Genomic DNA, 12802 nt, shown 5'->3' with positions numbered 1-12802 from the left:
ATATATATATGTGTGTGTGTGTGTGTGTGTGTGTGTGTGTGTGTGTGTGAGTGTGTGTGTGTGTGTGTATGTGTGAGTGTGTGTGAGTGTGTGTGTGTGTAAAGTTACCTAGATACATTAACAGGTTTCACAGTCAGCTTCAGGTCACAAGAACATTTGTCATCAGAGCCACAGTCCTTTACAAAAGGGATCTGAGCAAATTTTGACAGTTTAAAATCTTTGAAACAATATATGTTGGACTGATGCTCTTAATTAAATTCAGAGGGAATCTTACAAAAAATTCCCAAGCTTTGGGCTGAAATGCATCCAGGGCAGGGCCGGTGTCTGGATTTTGTGGACTGATGTCAACTCGCAAAGCAACTGGACTAACAAAATCAGGAGTCTCCTATTAAACAGTAAAACCAATGATGTGAAATGATCGTTCAAGCACTTTGAAATTAAATAAAGCTGAAGTACAGTGAGTATTGTTATTCTGAGCAGGCGTCTGTGGCAAATGGCTAAAACTCACCTGCACATAGACATTATGATCTACACAGCTTTCTTCGTCAGAGACGCTGAACGATTTCTGGATAAGACGCTCTGAGTTGTCAAACTGGGCTCTTGAAGTGGCTCTAGATGACTGCAAGTCAGCGTCAAGTGTCAAGTTGTACTTGATATCTGAAGAAAAGTGCATTTCCATTCACTTCCATGGAGATTTTTGGAGAAATCAGCATACTGTATATGAGATACAAAACACATGAGAGATGGCCTTACCTACTTTACCCACTAATACTGTGGGTCTAAATTTTGACCTGAAACAGACTTTGGCATCAACACACGACACCATCCTTCCTCCAAACATGCAAGGTTTACTCAGAATGCTGATCTTCTCAGGGCTGAAGGAGACCGTCGCTGTGACAGCTGCAACTCCCCTTGACCTGAGATCACAAATACTGTATGAAACATCACAGTTTCAGTATGATTTTATAGATCTTAAACAACTAGACCGAGATCCTCACCAGAGCTGCACTGCCTTCCCAGCCGCTCCGACTGAAATATCAGGGATTGAGTCATCGTTCATATCGCCTTGACTATCTAAAGAGCGTCCAAAGAACCGAAGCACCGGGTCCAGTTTGGATCCAAGTATTTTCTGCAGAAAATAACAAGACAGAAAAATAAGACTTGTTTAGTATGAAGATCAATGAGAAACAAGATTCTATGATTGAAAAAGAAGGAAAAAAGAGGAAATGTTAATATATCTTAGCTCTTACAAATGTACTCTTTGTATTCATATACAGTATGGTTTGAAAAACATTTACACCATTTTCAAGAAAATCTATTATTTAATGACTCTTTTTTTAAACAAATAATTCGTAAATTAATAATGAATTATTTCATATTTTTGTGGAGCTGCACCACATGACATTTTACAACCTGAGATAACCTTGCCTTGTCATAAAAGACATTTAAAAAAAAAAAGACCTCTCCCTGATATCATTTTATGCTTTTTTTCCTGTATGTAACTTGCACCGTCTTTCATTTAGTGGACAAATGTTTTTCAAATATTAATAAGAAAAATATCATTTATTTTATTTCAGACAGTTGCCAAGTCAAACTTTTCTCATTTTCTTTTAATTTAACCTGATGTACTAAAATAACTAATACTGCAGATAAAAATGATACTTTAACTTCAATTAAAATAAAACTAATCTAAAACTAAAAAATATAGAAATAAAAACTATATATATATATATATATAATATTATTAGTGCATTCTACCTGTGAGCTCTGCTTTCTGATGGTTTTTCTGTCTCCATTGTAGATGTAAACGGCACCTTGGCCATTGCCTTCCAGCGGAGCACCAACCACCACGTCACTGAAGCCGTCCAGGTTTAGATCGGGGACGACAGTGATGGCCGTCCCAAACCGAGCATTCTCCAACATGGAGGGTCCCTCTAACCTGCCCTGGTTGCTTAAGATGCCCTGAGAACAATATGAGGCAAGATAGTCAGGTTTTTTAGGACCTGCTTTGAGTGAAGATTTGTTTTTTTGAACAGTAAACCTGTTTCACCTTGGTAATGGTGAAGAGGTGGACTCTTCCGGTTTCAGATTTCTCCTCGCTCATGTACATCGGAGCTCCGACCAGCAGCAGATCTGTCACACTGTCAGTGTCCACATCAACAGGACAGAGAACGCTGCCAAAATAAGAGCCGATCTGCAAACCACAGAACACAATGATCTATGACAGGACTTCACTGTCTAATGAAACTAAAGCTGATTACAGGTCACAGAGAGACGAGTTTACCTGATCTCCTCTCTGTGAATCTATGATGACGGGCTGATTCTGGCTGTTGATACTGTAAACTATGACCTGTCCTCTATGAACGGCACGAGGAGCACCGGCCACATAAAACTCAGACGAGCCGTCCATCACAGACGTGACAGAGTATCCTGAACACATGACAGGGGAAAATGTTATGCATTTGTTTGATCAAAAATACTGTAAAAAGCAGTAATATTGTGAAATATTATTATAATTTAAAACAACTGTTTACTATTTGAATATATTTAAAATTTTAATTTATTTCTGTAATCAAAGCTGAATTTTCAGCATCATTACTCCAGTCTTCAGTGTCACACGATCCTTCAGAAATCATTCAGATATGCTGATTTGCTGCTCAAGAAACATTTATGATCATCAATGTGGAAAACAGTTGTGCTGCTTCATACTTTTGTGAAACTTTCCATTTTTTTCAGGATTCTTTGATGAATAAAAAAGTTCAAAAGAACAGCATTTACTTGAAATGATTAAATAATATTTTTTGATCGATGTAACGCATCCTTGCTGAGTATAAGTATTAATTTATTTTAAAATAAAATCTTCCCGACCCCAAACGTTTGAACTGTAGCAGAGATGTGAATATAACGTTACATGACCTCTATATTTGCTTTTTATAATGAAAATTACTTTACAGATAATTTTTCTGGCTGGCTCACCAAGTAATGAGCTGTGGTTTCTGTCATCCAAGATTTTCTCAAAAGCATTTTTGAGGAAAATGTGTGATTTCCCAGCTGTTTGATGGACGACGGTCCCGCTCCATCCATACGCTCCAACAGCACCCAGCATGATCACATCCTGTGGGATAAAATGCCACCCCGTCATGCCTTCATTTCTTCTGAATCAGTATGGTACATTACAAATTAGTTTGACTACTCAATCAGATATGTTGAACGATTATTTGCACCTTTTTATTGGTCTGGTGTGCGCTGAATCCTACTTGGGACATCTCCAGTTGAAACTCCTGACCTTGACTGGTGCCTCAAATCAAACAAGACCAAATCGTCAAATGCTTATCATAACTTAAAGCTGTATTTTAGGTTAAAAAAAGTGACCTGTTGTCACTGGATGAACAAATGCATTATTCATTTGGCATACGTGAATGCAAGATTTACCCTCAATGTTAAAGATTCTGTCCCCCAGAGTTCCTGCGATATTGATTAGCGCTTTCTCTGATGACACATTAAACATGTAGTTCTCTGTTGGAGTGCTAGCGATCAATTCAATCTCCTCGATGAATTTTTGAATATTGGCACTTTGTTTGAGAATCTGTGTAATTTCATAGATGACAGTAATACGTCAAATAAAAAAATAATAAATGTATATATACAAATTTGTCTTGCTGTCCAGTAAAAATATCTAAACAAACTTAAAATAAAACAAAATACATTTAATTCAAGACATTCTAAAAATTTCAACCCAAAAAACGATTAAAGCAATAAGCCCAAAGAAGTCGTAGTTTACAGTGAATTTATAACAGCTAAGGGGCGTTGTTAGGCACGACGCCAAGCGTATGTGGACTGATTCCATATACGTAGTAAGGTTTCGCAGAATAAAACAGAGTAAATAAAGTGTAATGATATAAATAAAAACAGTATTCTTCCACCAATCAATGTAGTTCCTCAGAAACAGTTGTGGTTCCAACAAAGTGGTTGTCGAGCAACACACAAAGTAAACAAAGGTGTATGTTTGTAGAGTAATTTACAACAGCTTCGAACGCGGCTCAACCAATCAGAATCAAGGACCGGAACTATCCGTTTTATAAAAAAAATTTAAAACTGTAAAACTGGGTACCTTTTTTGATTTTCTGCAATGAATCTCATTACTCATTTTATTTCACAATATGCTCTCATATTTATATATAATACTATAGATGAAAATATCATCAACATTAAAGTTTCTGTTTTATTAATGTAATGCTTTTTTTTCATGCTGATCTCTCTCTCACTCACAGCAATGCCAAAGCGAATGATGCCATCTCTGTTGCATCTCTCAATGACTTCTTGACCTTTATGACCATCAGCAGATTCTCCATCTGTTACCACAACCAACACCTTAGTGGCACCGGGACGGCCACCATTTTCCAGTAAGAAAGCTGTTTGCCTGAAACACAAACAATCACAAAATGTTTTCCCCCCCACATAAAATAAAATAAAATAAAATAAAATAAAATAAAATAAAATAAAATAAAATAAAATAAAATAAAATAAAATAAAATAAAATAAAATAAAATAAAATAAAATAAAATAAAATAAAATAAAATAAAATAAAATAAAATAAAATAAAATAAAATAAAATAAAATAAAATAAAATAAAATAAAATAAAATAAAATAAAATAAAATAAAATAAAATAAAATAAAATAAAATAAAATAAAATAAAACACAAACAATCACTAAATTTTTTTCCCCTCACATAAAATAAAATAAAATAAAATAAAATAAAATAAAATAAAATAAAATAAAATAAAAGAAAAATAAAAGAAAAGAAAAGAAAAGAAAAGAAAAGAAAAGAGTTTGTAGGGGATAGGATACCTGACATTGTCAAGTGCTGCAAAAGTGTTGGTTTCGGTCCCAGTTTTTTGCTCAATATTAGAAGCTGCTGAAAGAACCTTTTCTTTATTTTGGTCAGAACTAAAATGATAAAGAAAGGACAAATCCTTGGAATACTGCATAATGCTGACCTAAAAATAAACAAAAATCCAAATTAAGTCATATAATATAAATCAAAGAAATAAACTGGATCAGAATAAGCTGAATTACAGTACTTACTCGAGTTTTATCTGGTCCAATATCAAGATTTTCCAAAAGCTTTATGAGAAAGTTTCTAACATCAGGCCATGGATATATACTGTTTGATCCGTCCAAAACAATGGCAACATCCATGGGCCCGCCACAAGCTGAATGAGAAATTCAGATCAAGAATGACTAACTTACTCAATTAATTGCTTTATCAATTTCGGACAATACAAAATAAGATTTACTTTGAACGGCAGGAGAGAAGACCGACTGAAGCGTAAACTGTGGGCTCACGTCAGCACAGACTCCTGGGTAAAAGTACTGACTGCCACAGCGCTGAGCCCACAGAGGACCACACGTCTGAAACACAAACATTTATACTATGAACTTTCTACAGTTTAATCCATGGCAGAGTCTCTTGAGTATGAAAATGACTGAATGAATGCTTTTACTGTAAAAAGGAATAAGCACCCTGATAGTGACACAATGCTACTACAACATACCATCAATCTGTTAGGTTCAGCTATTGGAGTGAGAGTCAGGCCCAGACTCATGTTGACGTTGATGCTCTGCACACCATCTATGCTGACAGAGTCTGTGAAGACACAGACATATTTACATGACAAGTAGGAAAAATCTAAATTTTGTTAATTAAATTTTAATTCATTTTAAAGGACCCCCTTACAAAAAAGTACTATGGTGTCAGTACAACAATAGTGCTGATATCATATTCATAAACTACCATGCATTTGTACTTCATGGTAGCCCATTGTTTCATGTCCAATATCCTTTTTATAACTGCATTATAATTTCAAATAAAGAGAAATTTACCTGCAAGGTTTAGTTTCTGGCAGATGACACTGGAAGCACTGATGTCACACTTATAGAGACTTCCTTTTCTATTCTGAGGGTATCCGCTCCAGGGAGAACCCACCAGCAGCCTGAGCAGAAATAACCATTTCGCTATGCAGTCAAAGAAATTATGCAAACAAACTTTGCATACTAATTATTTTTGCCTGATGTGCTTATGATATTAAAGGAATAATTCAACCAGAAATGAAAATGAGCTGAAAATCTATCTTCAGGCCATCCAAGATGTAGATGAGTTTGTTTCTTCATCAGAACAGATTTCAGAACAGAAGAAACAAACTCATCTACATATTGGATGGCCTGAAGGTGACATATTTTCAGCAAATTTTCATTTTTGGGTGAACTACTCCTTAAAGATTGGTAGAGTGCTGTGACTCAGAGCATCAGTCCCATACTTCCAGAAATAGATTTCAGATCCACAACGTATTTTTATATATTTTGAACATCTTTTAGAAAAAATGTCTGGTGTGTGACATATCTTACCATTTTCCTTGATTATTGCTTAACTGTTGTACAGTGTAGCCAAACTCTTCTACTGCAAGACCTGTGAAGATTTTAGCTCCTGCAGTCCCCACATTAAAACCCCGAGTGTGAGCAATACAGAAACCTGCGGGAAAAGTTAGACATTCTCAGCTGTGATTTTAGATCTTTTCACCTATTTTGTTTGTTTATATATATATATAGACATTTGACATAGGTAAGCCTTTCCTTTGGCCAGCAGTATGTCGGTATATTTCAAACAATACTGAAAAGTGGAAGTGAGAACCCAACTCTTTTTAGACTTTACACCAAACACACCTTCATAAAGTTTGGGACTTATAGGCACAGATTTGTCTGCATCAACAAAGATTTATCATGTACAAAAGTATATTTCTTTTTCAATAGTATGGGTTTCAAGAGTAAGTCAATCAATCAATCAATCAATCAATCAATCAATGTATCTTGTTTACCAAATTTGTTTGATTGTTAGGCGGTAACAGGAGACTGTCTTAATGAGTCACTGAATTACTTCAATCAATCAATCAATCAATCAATCAATCAATCAATCAATGTATCTTGTTTACCAAATTTGTTTGATTGTTAGGCGGTAACAGGAGACTGTCTTAATGAGACACTGAATTACTTATTAATTAATAATCTCAGACTATTGCTTCAGACCCACTTCTTCACTTCTTTGGGTTCCTTTGTAACAATTTACCTTACAATAAAAAATTAACAATTTTGGCTATGCTCACATTTCCAGCAGTAAATCATGCTGTATAATAAATACACACAGAATACACACAGTAAAGAAACACATCAAATGTATTTGGCTTAGCGTTACACTGTTACACTGTTACACCAGTAGTTGGAGACAGTAACTGTCTTAATGAGTGAGTCACTGAATTATTCTCTCAAAGGATTGTTCAAATACATTTCAGAAGAAGAATTAAAACACACCATGACTGTTTGCTCAGAGACATGCAAAGTTTCTGCTTTGGCTTCCTTTTGAACAATTTTTGTTGTAATTATGTGTATGCGCTGTGCTATGCTCATTTCCTGTAGTGCATCAGTGCTGTATAAATAAAACACACACACACACACACACACACACACACACACACACACACAAATGTCTCTTGAAGTGTCTAAATCTATCTATCTATCTATCTATCTATCTATCTATCTATCTATCTATCTATCTATCTATCTTTGTTTTCCAGTAAAATATATTTGAACATACTTAAAAATAGATACATATACCAAAACTGGTTAAATAAATGATCTTAACCTTATTTTTTTGCTTTTAAAATTGCCAAATAGGAATTTTTCAATTTAGTTAGATTTATGCTTAAAACAATTTTAAAAAATGTAATGCGGTAGGAAAATAATTAAATAAACTTATTTCAAGATATAGTGTATTGTCTGAAAGTTCAACTGTACACTTCGTGCAATTTAAATTTGACATTTTATCTTGTTTTTACGGAGGTTACGATCTTTTTGACTGACAGTAAGTACAGTATATAAAACATTTTCATTGTTAGATCATTACCACGAAATCTTCATTTGTTACAACTTGCGAGAACGTAAACATGTCCGTCCACCCAAATGTAAAAAAGTTATGAAAATCACAAAATTCACAAATTGTAAACCTCATTTGGTAAGCAAAACAAGTACTCACTCTGCAAAAAAATCAGTAGTATCACAACTTTTTCCATTTTGTCCATTGCTGGAGAAATTGTTAAGGTGAAAGAGCAGACAGTGATGTCTCCAGTCTTGCTGTCATAATGAAACAACCTGAACTATCCTGTGGCTCAGGGTAAAAATGACTGTGAGGATATGATGTCATAGCAGCACTGTGATCAGACTTGTCTCTTTCTTTCATGTTGTTATTAGCCGACAATATGCAAACAACTGACCAAATAAGTGAAATATAAGAATACATATTCTCCAAATAAAGAAACTTGTGGCTGTCTTTACAGCTGTGAGTTCATTTGGTTTTAATGGGAGTCACTTTAGTTTTTTTAATTTCATGCTTCGTAAGAATACAAATAGGAAAGGGAAGACGGGAAAGATAAAAAAGAGCAGATTATAAATTATGGGAAAGCCAGTAATGGACACAATTTAAACATGAAATCATGTTCGAAGACTGAGTCGTAATAGATTTACAGCCTGTTGAGACGCAGTGTGCGCAGGTGCGCCTCAACCGCGCTGCTATTTTCGTGCGTTACTATTGGCTGAACTCATACTCATCTCACACACACACACACACACACACACACACACAATGATTAACTCCTGAAGGATTTTATATCTCAGACTGGGAAGTATAGGCTAATTGAGGAGTTTCCATTTTCCAAACAGGAAAGGATTTAAGCAATAGCCTATCCCAGACAACTTGCTCAATTTCTGCTGAATTCTGAAGTAATTTTATTTTAAGACTCATAATGTATCATCTGGCCAATAAAACATGTTTTTAAAACATGTGGTGTTTCAGGTGTTATTTAGGAATGAAGAAATATGGATGATTTGGTTTGTTTTACAAAGTGATCAATTCATCCATCTATCCTTATTTTTAAGGTAAGAAGGGGCATGTGCGAGGCCGTAATTCTGCTTAATTTAGTTATATTCCAAACTGTTATTTGTTATCATTTTATTTTATTATCATCTCCATAAACACACTAGTTTGTAGCGCAAATCGTTTTACTGTTTACTTTGGTATTCAGCGACAAAGCTTCGCATTTAAAGAAAATAGCTTACTGTAGCATTACAAAATAAGATGGATACGCATGGTTGGAAAATGGTCATTGGCTGAACACTGATGTGGTCAAGAAACACTTACCAGTAATGAACTTTAGCTAGACTTCAGCAATTGCTTGCAGTCGTCAAATTAGTTTGATTGTTACACTCTTAAAAATAAAGGTGCTTCACGATGCCACAGAAGAACCTTTTTGTCTAAATGGTTCCAGAAAGAACCTTTAACATCTGAAGAACCTTTCTGTTTGACAAAAGGTTTTTTGTGGCGAAATAAGGTTCTTCAGATTACAAAAAGGCAAGAAAGAGATGGTTCTTTAAAGAACCTTTGACTGAATGGTTCTTTGTGGAACCAAAAATGGTTCTTCTATGGCATCGCTTGAAGAACCTTTTGAAGCACCTTTATTTTTAAGAGTGTAGGCGGCAACAGGAGACTGTCTTAATGAGTCATTGAATTACTTATTAATTAATAATCTCAGACTATTGCTTCAGACCCACTTCTTCACTTCCTTTGGAACTATTTACCTTACAATAAAACATTTACAATTTTGGCTATGCTCACATTTCCAGCAGTAAATCATGCTGTATAATAAATACACACAGTAAAGAAACACTTAGGCTACGTTTATAAAATTCAGCTAGACTTACACAACAATTGGTTCCAGTCATCAAATGTATTTGGCTTAGCGTTACACTGTTACACTGTTACACCAGTAGTTGGAGACAGTAACTGTCTTAATGAGTGAGTCACTGAATTATTCTCTCAAAGGATTGTTCAAATACATTTAAGAAGAAGAATTAAAACACACCATGACTGTTTGCTCAGAGACATGCAAAGTTTCTGCTTTGGCTTCCTTTTGAACAATTTTTGTTGTAATTATGTGTATGCGCTGTGCTATGCTCATTTCCTGTAGTACATCAGTGCTGTATAAATAAAACACACACACACACACACACACACACACAGTCTGGTTGACTATCCTTGTAGGGACTCCCCATAGGCGTAATGGTTTTTATACAGTACAAACTGTATTTTCTACCACCCTACACCTAAACCTACCCCTTACAGAAAACTTTCTGCATTTTTACAATCACAAAAAAACTCATTCTGTATGATTTGTAAGCTTCTGTACCCATGGGGACCTCAAGTCCTCATGAGTTGGTGTGTATTCAGGTTTAAGTCCCCACCATTGTAGAAAAACCTGTACACACACACACAAATGTCTCTTGAAGTGTCTAAATGACAAAATAAGCATTTATTTTTTTCTGCGCACATTTTCTTGACAATATGTGCAAGGCTTTTTAACTCTGTGCTGAAAAGTATGTACAATATGACAAACCAGTGCATTACATAGAAACTTCACAGCAGAGTATCTGACAAGTGCCCAAGGCCAGCGGTCTCCATCTGAGAGTGAGGCTTGATTATCCTACATGTTTTCACCAACTTATTATTTTTTTAAATGTATGTGTTTGAAACATGAATACTGTTGATTGTGATAATTTATTCAATAGAATCATGGTCGGCATCTCATTCAATACAAAAATAAAAAAGTGACTGGATGATACAAAAATATTGACAGCGGATGTTAAAGTTACAGTGCTAAATATGAAATTAAGTCTGAACACCTTTTGAACCCACACAGCAATACATTTTTTTTCATGACAACTTAAAACAAAAAAAAAGTATACATTTTTTTTAAAATCACAATTATATAATAAGACGTATACTACACATAATAAGGCAGTACCACATGAATACACCGTTCACACCTTTGCATGCATTTTTCTTGTTTTACTAAAAAAACTCAACTGATCTGTTTTTACCAATGAATGAATGTTCAATTAAGCCACCAATAAAACAAAACAAAAAATAATTTAATATTTATCACTCATATTCTAAAGCAAAAAAAAAGTGTTGGGAAAAACTCTGTCTGAATATCTTCAATATTCACACTTTTGGGGGTTAAGCTGAAGTTCTAACATGCAACATTTAGCATTTTTTTGCAAAAACAGGAACATTAAAAACCAAATATTTTGAAACTGATGCCAGTCAATGCCATCTTGCAAACAGTTGACTTAACATGTAAATTGTGGTGGTTTGGGTTGCATAAAAATTTGCAATGCAAGTTTCACATTTTTCACATGGCCTTTATGGTTTATGGTTAATGAAGAGAAAGGAGAAGGAAAGAACTGGTCTAAAAAGGAAAGAACCCTGAAAAGTACAATAACTGCAGAACCAGAAACAATGTAGCTAACATTGTTTCTGCTTTAGCATAAATCATTGACTTAATGCATGATTAATTACAAATGTCTCTGTGGTGATCTCAAAACATTTCTCTGTTTGTTTGATCTTCCCAGCAACAGCAACTCTGTCAGGGTGCTGGGTAGGGGATGGAGCGAGGACTCAGTACTGCAGAGAATGGGCTTTTATTGATAATAAAAATAAACAAAACCGCAACAAAAACTACCCCGTGGGGGAAAAACAGACTGGCAAGGCAAGGCAAGACAGCTACATAACAGGCAACACAAGACAGGAAAAATCTAAACACTGGGACAAAGCCGTCACTGGGACCGCTGCAGCCTCTCCGGCCGTCACTGGGGGCGCTGCAGCCTCTTCAGGCATTTCTAGGGGTGTTGCAGCAATATCAGGCACCTCTGGGGGTGTTGCGGCTTCTCTGGCTCCCTCCGGGGGTGCTGCAGCAAGTTCCACCTCTACAGTCATGGGACCTGATGAGGCAGGCCCGTTCCTCCTCCTCCGTTGGCGGGTCATAGGAGGACTGGGACTAGGGGGTTTGTGAGGAGAATGGGAGGAGGGCCAAGCTCTGCCTCACTGATGTTGAGTCCCTCCGCTACAAACAGGAACTGCTGCGCAAAATCCTTCACACTGGCCCTCGGATGAGCGGAGGGGCAGGGAGATGGGAACAGGAAGATGCCCATAGTTCTGCGGAGTCCTCTAGTGGTCAGTTCGTACTGTCAGGGTTCTGGGTAGGGGATGGAGCGAGGACTCAGTACTGCAGAGAATGGGCTTTTATTGACGCACGACTGCAAACACAAGGAGCATAAATGGAGAGCAAATGAGGAGGGTAATGAGGGAGCACATGTGGGGCAAATTAACTAATAATCAGGTAACAAGATGGGAGGGGGCAAGACAATTGCACATGGCACACCGAATCAAAGACAAAAGCCATGTGCTCACACAAAACAAAACACAAGCACATGGCCAGCAAAACAAATCGCAAGCCATGTGCTAGAACAAAAGACACGAACACGCAGCTAATGAGAAAACTCATAAGCCGCGTGTTCACACAAGACAACAAGAAAAGCACGCGGCTGAACACAAACACAAAACACGTGGACAGAAGAGCGCACGGCCGAGCGAACTCGAGACCGCACGCTCCCACAACTGACAGAACATGGAGCGCGAGTGTCCGGACCCCGACACGAAACCGAAACTCAAGACATGAGTGCCGGGATCTGAACACCACGCTCCAACATGAAACAGTACACGCAGACGAGAGCGCACGACTCGAGCACACTCGAAGCCGCACGCTCACATGAAAACAATGACATGACGCGAGTGTCAGGGCTCTGTCACAAAACTATGAATTACACTAGACCGAAGTGACAGAACCCTGACAAACTCA

General features: G+C 36.5%; 1 protein-coding gene across 1 annotated transcript in view; it reads right to left on the bottom strand.

The window, feature by feature from the left end:
- Window positions 1-8177, bottom strand: part of LOC107595535 (integrin alpha-2) — a 13378-nt gene extending 5201 nt beyond the window's left edge. The window contains exons 1-19 of the mRNA XM_016285961.1: window positions 8086-8177; window positions 6408-6531; window positions 5886-5995; window positions 5558-5649; window positions 5300-5414; window positions 5088-5215; window positions 4851-4999; window positions 4270-4420; window positions 3433-3586; window positions 3225-3298; window positions 2977-3115; window positions 2285-2430; window positions 2051-2194; window positions 1759-1962; window positions 999-1129; window positions 754-917; window positions 509-657; window positions 275-385; window positions 109-191 (exon numbers count right to left, since the gene is read on the bottom strand). Coding sequence (XP_016141447.1) covers window positions 109-191; window positions 275-385; window positions 509-657; window positions 754-917; window positions 999-1129; window positions 1759-1962; window positions 2051-2194; window positions 2285-2430; window positions 2977-3115; window positions 3225-3298; window positions 3433-3586; window positions 4270-4420; window positions 4851-4999; window positions 5088-5215; window positions 5300-5414; window positions 5558-5649; window positions 5886-5995; window positions 6408-6531; window positions 8086-8131 — 2414 coding nt within the window. The 5' untranslated portion in view covers window positions 8132-8177. The remainder of the gene's footprint in view (window positions 1-108; window positions 192-274; window positions 386-508; window positions 658-753; window positions 918-998; window positions 1130-1758; window positions 1963-2050; window positions 2195-2284; window positions 2431-2976; window positions 3116-3224; window positions 3299-3432; window positions 3587-4269; window positions 4421-4850; window positions 5000-5087; window positions 5216-5299; window positions 5415-5557; window positions 5650-5885; window positions 5996-6407; window positions 6532-8085) is intronic.
- Between the last annotated feature and the right edge of the window lie 4625 nt (window positions 8178-12802).

The sequence above is a fragment of the Sinocyclocheilus grahami genome, unplaced genomic scaffold (assembly GCF_001515645.1).
Source record: "Sinocyclocheilus grahami isolate Dianchi unplaced genomic scaffold, SAMN03320097.WGS_v1.1 scaffold204.1, whole genome shotgun sequence".
In the NCBI taxonomy this organism is placed as follows: domain Eukaryota; kingdom Metazoa; phylum Chordata; class Actinopteri; order Cypriniformes; family Cyprinidae; genus Sinocyclocheilus; species Sinocyclocheilus grahami.
This window is presented reverse-complemented; position numbering and strand designations above follow the sequence as displayed.